The 6192-nt window shown below is 38.2% G+C and overlaps 1 protein-coding gene across 5 annotated transcripts in view; it reads right to left on the reverse strand.

Moving 5' to 3' along the window:
* Nucleotides 1-1503: 1503 nt before the first annotated feature.
* LOC112156514 overlaps nt 1504-6192 on the reverse strand; it is a 7369-nt gene continuing 2680 nt past the window's right edge. For 2 of the 5 annotated variants that reach the window (XM_024288830.2, XM_024288827.2), the window contains 12 exons: nt 5502-5634; nt 5352-5409; nt 3918-4032; nt 3727-3848; nt 3474-3601; nt 3250-3404; nt 3107-3179; nt 3003-3036; nt 2907-2934; nt 2742-2836; nt 1828-2362; nt 1504-1762 (listed from right to left, as the gene is read on the reverse strand). In XM_024288830.2, coding sequence (XP_024144598.1) covers nt 1638-1762; nt 1828-2362; nt 2742-2836; nt 2907-2934; nt 3003-3036; nt 3107-3179; nt 3250-3404; nt 3474-3601; nt 3727-3848; nt 3918-4032; nt 5352-5409; nt 5502-5557 — 1524 coding nt within the window. In that variant the 5' untranslated portion in view covers nt 5558-5634 and the 3' untranslated portion in view covers nt 1504-1637. Of the gene's footprint in view, nt 1763-1827; nt 2453-2741; nt 2837-2906; nt 2935-3002; nt 3037-3106; nt 3180-3249; nt 3405-3473; nt 3602-3726; nt 3849-3917; nt 4033-5351; nt 5410-5501; nt 5635-6192 lie in introns of those variants that run through there. The other 3 variants (XM_024288829.2, XM_024288831.2, XM_036210239.1) reach the window with 3 other exon arrangements.

Here is a 6192-nt window from a genome sequence, read left to right on the forward strand (position 1 = left end):
TTTTAAATTTGTAATAGTTTTTGGTCACAACAACGTTGATTTAAGAGGCAAAAATATTGTCTTGAATGTTATGGGAAAAAAACTCAAATTTGATCCACACATTTTTAATTTGATGAAACTGTATCATAGAGAATACATTAATGACAAATTTAACATTATTTCGAAACATCAAGTAGTCATTTAAAAATGTGTTTAACAATAAAGGAGATATTTTCACCATAAAGTGTTGAAAATTAGCTAAACTTTTTTCCCGCCAAAAGTGGTTTTGAGATTTCATGGAAGCAGCCATTTTGAAATGAGCAGTAAAAGTCCCTCTACTGCCTCTAGTGGACTGATGATAAACTACAGGGCAGAAACAATAGAACAGTTATATACAATGGGGTTTTGAAGATAGTTTTAATCATGCCAATGAGAAAGGGGCTCTCAGAAATGTGTTATATAGGGATAAAGCTATTTTAACATGTTTTAATCATTTGAATACACTGGATTCATGAATGGTTTTCGTAAAATGTTCATTATCTATATTTTTTTGAATATAGATTGTATCATTTTTTTTTTATTTTTGGTTATTCGTTTTCTGTATTAGATTTCAATACAACAAGTAGTAATTTAAAAATGTGTATAACAATTGATGAGTTATTCTCATCTTAACATTTTTAAAATTTGCTCAACTTTTTCCTCGCCAAAAGTGGTTTTGAGGTTTCATGGCAGCGGCCATTTTGAAATGAGCAGGAAACGTCCCTCTACTCCCCCTAGTGGATTGATGATGCACTACATGGCAGAAACAATAGAGCAAGGTATAAACAGAGGAGTTATATAAGGTAAAGGTTAATTTATTTTTTATTTTTAATGTTTTCATCATTACAATACAGTGGATTCATGGATAGTCTTCGTAAAATATCCATATATAAGGTTTTTACTTCAGCAAATGTGTCATGTCTTATTTAGCATTAAAAAAATGTGAGCATCAGTCCGAATTGCGTTAAAATCCAGTGTACTGGATTGTCCCACACTGTATAGTCTTTTAGAAGTTAGGGAGTAGGGAGGGAATTCGGCCATTAATTTTATGTTTTCGCTCAAAAGCAATTCATCATATTTAGTTTTCTCTGCTCATCCTCGTAGACTGAAAATTGTTCAATAAAGTTTCTTTGTGTTTCCGTTTAGATCAGGAAGAGCTGTCTTTAAACCCAGCTAAGCTACTTTTGTACAGCGGTTGTGTACCGGAGCTCGTGCCGATCCAAGCCCAGTATTTACCATGATCGTGTGCGAGTTGCTGCTCGTCCTGTTTAGCGGTGAAGTGTCTGCAGTTTTCTATGTGAACTAACTGATGGTGTGTTTCAAAGTTTATCAAGAATTATTAAAAAAACAAAACAAAAACATTGCTGTAAAGTATATTTAATTCTTGTTTGAGCTGTAAATGTTTTGCTAGAGTTTATATTCTATAAAGATGAACCTGATGAAGTTGTGTGTTTATGGAGAAATGAATAAAGTTTCAAATCCAAGTCGGTTTTAGGACTTTATTTCACTTCGTTAAGAAACCAACAGAGAATTTTGTGAGTTTTTTTCTATTAAATGAGGCTTAAACTAAAAAAATGCAGCCCAACAGATGTCACTTTTATTTCCTGCTTCCTTTTGTTTCATTTCTTTTGCTTCAGCAGAAGCAAAATGTCGGCTATTTCCTCCAGCTGAGTATCTTCTTGAGGAGGTGGGTTCACTCTAAACTCTTTTTCTTCTTTATGTGACAGTAGTCTTCCCTCGTTTCCTAAAAGACGACAACAGGAAGTTCAACAGAGTAACGGAACACCTTTATCTCTAAACGTTTGCTACCTCTCATGTTCAGACTGTCTCCAAATGGATTTGTGGGTCTCTGAGGGAAACCGTTGCTCCCCAGCACAGAGTGGAATTCCTGGATCGGGGCCTTCTTTTCCTCTACTAAGGCTTCCTGTGATTTGCTCCGCCTCCCAGACACGCCTCCGACGTCCAGCTGCTGCAGACTGAAGGCTGAGGTTGCAGCCTCGCCGTCTGAGCCACACTGGGTGGCGGCATCTCGACTTCCGGGCGCGCAGACACTCACCGTTTGAGCTGCCGCGTCTTGAGTTTGGACTTTCCTGCAGCCGCACGGCTTAACCGGTGGACTGTGCTCCAGGCTGAGACAGACAGGTGGACTTTTGATTTCTATCATTTGACCTTTGGAGGCCGTTTTTAGGGACTCCAGAACCTTCGTGTCATCATTTAGGCTCGCTGGCGGCGTAGGAAGTCTGGACTGGGGGAGTTTAGGGCTTCGTAAAGCTTGATCTAAATGGTTTAAACAACAAGCTTGAGCCATATAGGAGGAAGAATCTTGCTGACAACATTGTTCATCCTATACAAAAAGAGAGCAGAGTTAATGTGAGGTTGCTAAGGAGATGTTTGTGTGCTAATGTTCTGTCAAAGCCTCCTGCTTTTAGTTTCTCTGAAAAAGAAAAAAAAAACAGAGATTCAGGTTAAAAATAAAGGCTTATTATTGTATAACGAAATAAAAAATGTGTTTTATTACTTATCTGTGTGCTTTTTTAACAAAAAAAATGCGGACCTGCTCCAGCAAAACTTAGTTTTTCTTTTTGTAAAAGTACCAAACACAACTCTGAAATTCCTCGTTCTTTGATTTATGTTTTTTTTTCTATATCGACTCATTTCTGTTAAAGAGCTCCCGTCACGGCAGGAAACTTGTACAAAGAGCGTGCCGATGTAAATGAACTTACGTCATTGGAGTCTGAACTGTAGTAACCCCCTCTGCAGGAGCAGCTCGGTGAATATTCACAGCAGCTTGCAGGATGGGGGGTTTGTCCTGGAGGTGCTTAAAAAAATCCTCTGAATTCAGCTCTTTCATCTTACATCATGAATAAGCTGCTTTAAAAAATACTTACACGAGTTTAAGTCTGCATCCTTGTAGAACTGTGAAAGAAACCAGCTGCTGAGTACATTTGTTGTTAAAAAAACTACCACTAGAGGGCGACTCTTACCTCAGCAACCACATACTGGGAGTCAGGCACAGTTCTGCAAGAAATATGAAATAAAACTCTTAAAAAATAGAACCTACAACCTAAATCTGAATACCAACACCTACTGGAGGCCTGAAGGTCTGACGGATGTTTCCTCTGCCAGAAATATTTTTGTTTTTACCCCTCCACTGTGACAATCTGAATGAATAAATTACTAGCATTTCTGTGAGAAGACACCACATGTAGTTCTGGGATCTACAACTCCCACCTTCCCCTCCATCATCCTGACAGAACCGCTGGAAGACATCCTCCAGGGTCACGTGTTCGGACCCTCCCTGGTTAAGTGTGAAGTCCAGCCCCTCCTCTTGTGGTTGTGTTGGAAAAATGTCTACATCCATTCTACGGACCTCGCCTTCAGCTTTACTGCAGCGACATGTTAAGTGCTCACATATTGACCTGTTTTTTCGAGAGCAGAAAAGAAAATGCTCTTACACTGGTTCTGGACTTCCAAAGAGCCCCTGGACCGGGGCGGGGGTCTGAATTTGGAAAAGAGGGAATTCTGAGGTGTTGGACCAGCAGGACGCTTCTGTCATGGATCTGGGCTGGGAGAAAGGCTGAAACTAGGAGGAGTAGATCAGGATAAAAAACATACTTCAGAATAAAATGTATTTATTTTTTTACTTCTGAGCATCTTGGATCCATGTCCATTCATGTATACAATTACATACTCAGATCAAATACCAACCTGTCTCGACTGCTGCACGTTCTCCCAGGGTGAAGGAGAACGCTGAGGTATGATCTGGGCCTGACTGAAGCTTTCCTTTTGTGGATTCATCTGGAATCGGAATATTCCTGACGATGCCCGTCCTGGTCATAACAGTACGTTATGTAACACTGAATGGATTTTGTGAATGCCATAAGTTCCTGAGAAACAACCTCTGCCAGAGGACAGTGATGAGGAGGAGGAAGAAGGGCTGGCGAGGTCGGTTCTGGGTGGCAGGTAGTCCGACGCGCTGTTGTCTGAGAAGGCCGATTCCAGGACCGGTGAAAGCTTGAAAGAGAACAGGATCAACCAGATACAGCATTTTTAGCAGTTTAAGACACACTTTTTGACATAGTTGGAGGGAGGTGCAACTTCTATGCAAGTTTTTTTTTTTTTACATAAATAAGCTTGTGTGTGTTGCTTTTCCACTAACAACCACTAGGGGGCACTGTACGTAAGTGTTTGAATTTGCTACTGACAGCAACACAAATAAAAAAGGCTGCCTGTGCCTTGTTCCGAAACCACACAGAGGATGAAGAATTCAATGGATTTAGTCATTTAAAATGATATAAAGCAGGAGTGTCAAACTCAATCGCACAAGGGGCTAAAATCCAAAACACCCCTCAGATCGCAGGCCGAACAGGATAAACATTTATTAAACACACTAAAAGTAGATTTTTAAAACTTTAAACTGGAACTTTTTAACAAAATTATGAACTATATATATAGCATTACCTGTGTTAATGCTAGTTTGAATACTGTAATCTGAAATCGGTAGCTAAAAAACACTAAAGCTGATAGCCAGCTAAAATGAGATAAATGCCAAATTGGCAGAAAAAACAAAACAACAAAAAAAACTTAGCTTAGCCAAAACAGCTAGTATGTAGCTGAAAAATAGCTAAACTTAAAAAAGCCTAAAAAAAACGGAAAAAAGCCTAAATTAGCCAAACCAGCTAGCATGTAGCTGAAATATAAACTAAACTCCAGAACAGCCTAAAAAACTTTTTTAAAAGCCTAAATTAGCCAAAACAGCTAGCATGTAAATATTAGCCTAACTTTAAAACAGCCTAAAAAACATTTTTTTTTTAAAGAAAGCCTAAATTAGCCAAAACAGCTAGCATGTAGCTGAAATATTAACTAAACTCCAAAAGAGCCCCCCAAAATACAAAAAAAGACAAAATTAGCCAAAATAGGCATCTAAACCTTAAATAACTTTTAATATTTTACTCGGAGGGCCAGATCCGGCCCCCGGGCCTTTATTTTGACACACGATATAAAGGGTTTTACAGACTTGTTAGCACCTTCTTTGTGCTATCGTTATCTGAATAACTGGCCTTTGTTACGTTCATTTACTAGATTCTTCCTATATTTTGCATCGCCTCACAGTAGCGAACTATGCAAATATTCAATCTATTATTATTTGTTCTGTTACTATGATTTGTCACCTAAAATGAAATGTCCGTTCCTGGTCCTGTATTTTCATAAATAAATTATTCCCAAAAATGCGACGTATTTATTTAATATGTTTTTTTTGGCGTTAGGGATGTAAACTTTCAAAAACACATAAATGTATTTCCATGGATTAAACTTTAGGGGAAATGTACAACCTGTCCACATTTGAACCCTTGTTGGATACCAGCCTTTCTTGTTAGGATTCCTTGAAAACTAGACGAAAAAAAATAAAAATCCTTGTTTTGAATGAAAACCCATGTTTAAATCTTGAACACTTTCATTGGACGAATCCACCACTCATCTACCTGTACTGAGGTTGGCTGTCTGTGAGGCACAGCTTAGATGGAGAACCAGGACTCATCGGGAGCACGATGGCTTCATTTCTCCTGTGCTTGAGGCTTTTTTTACTGCTGCCAAAAACAGTCACTTTAGGTGGATCTGAAATAGAGGATTCATATATTGAACTATAAATGTACATTTAATTGTGTTTATCATGTTGTTGTGCTACTATAATAATAAAGAGGGTTTCCAACAGTATTTTTTGGTCACTTTAGAATAGAATTAAAGTTGCAGTGTGTATAGAACGCCATCCAGTGGTGACAAAAGAGTAAAGAATAGTTTTTGTAACTAGAGATGTGTCTGAATTTCCTCACTAGTCACTACTGGGGGAGTTAATAGGACCTAGTAAAGCTTGTTCTAAATGTTTGAATAACAAGCATGAGCCGTATAGGAGAACTTTCTCGCACCATCCTATAAAATAAATAAAGAGCAGTACTTTTAAAGAGTAAGGAATTATGTTTCTGAAAATCCCATTAAAACGCATGGATTTAGGCTAAAAATAAAACACTGCTTATTGTTTAACAACATAATTTTTATTTATTTTTTTATGTCTTGACAGTAAACACAACATAAAGCCTGTTAATGCTCAGCAGGTCTTCTGCTGTCACAGGTGCAGCTAATCAGTCGCCTAGTTAGCAGCTGATTGGCTGCACCTGG

This window comes from Oryzias melastigma, linkage group LG23, assembly GCF_002922805.2.
Source record: "Oryzias melastigma strain HK-1 linkage group LG23, ASM292280v2, whole genome shotgun sequence".
Lineage (NCBI taxonomy): Eukaryota > Metazoa > Chordata > Actinopteri > Beloniformes > Adrianichthyidae > Oryzias > Oryzias melastigma.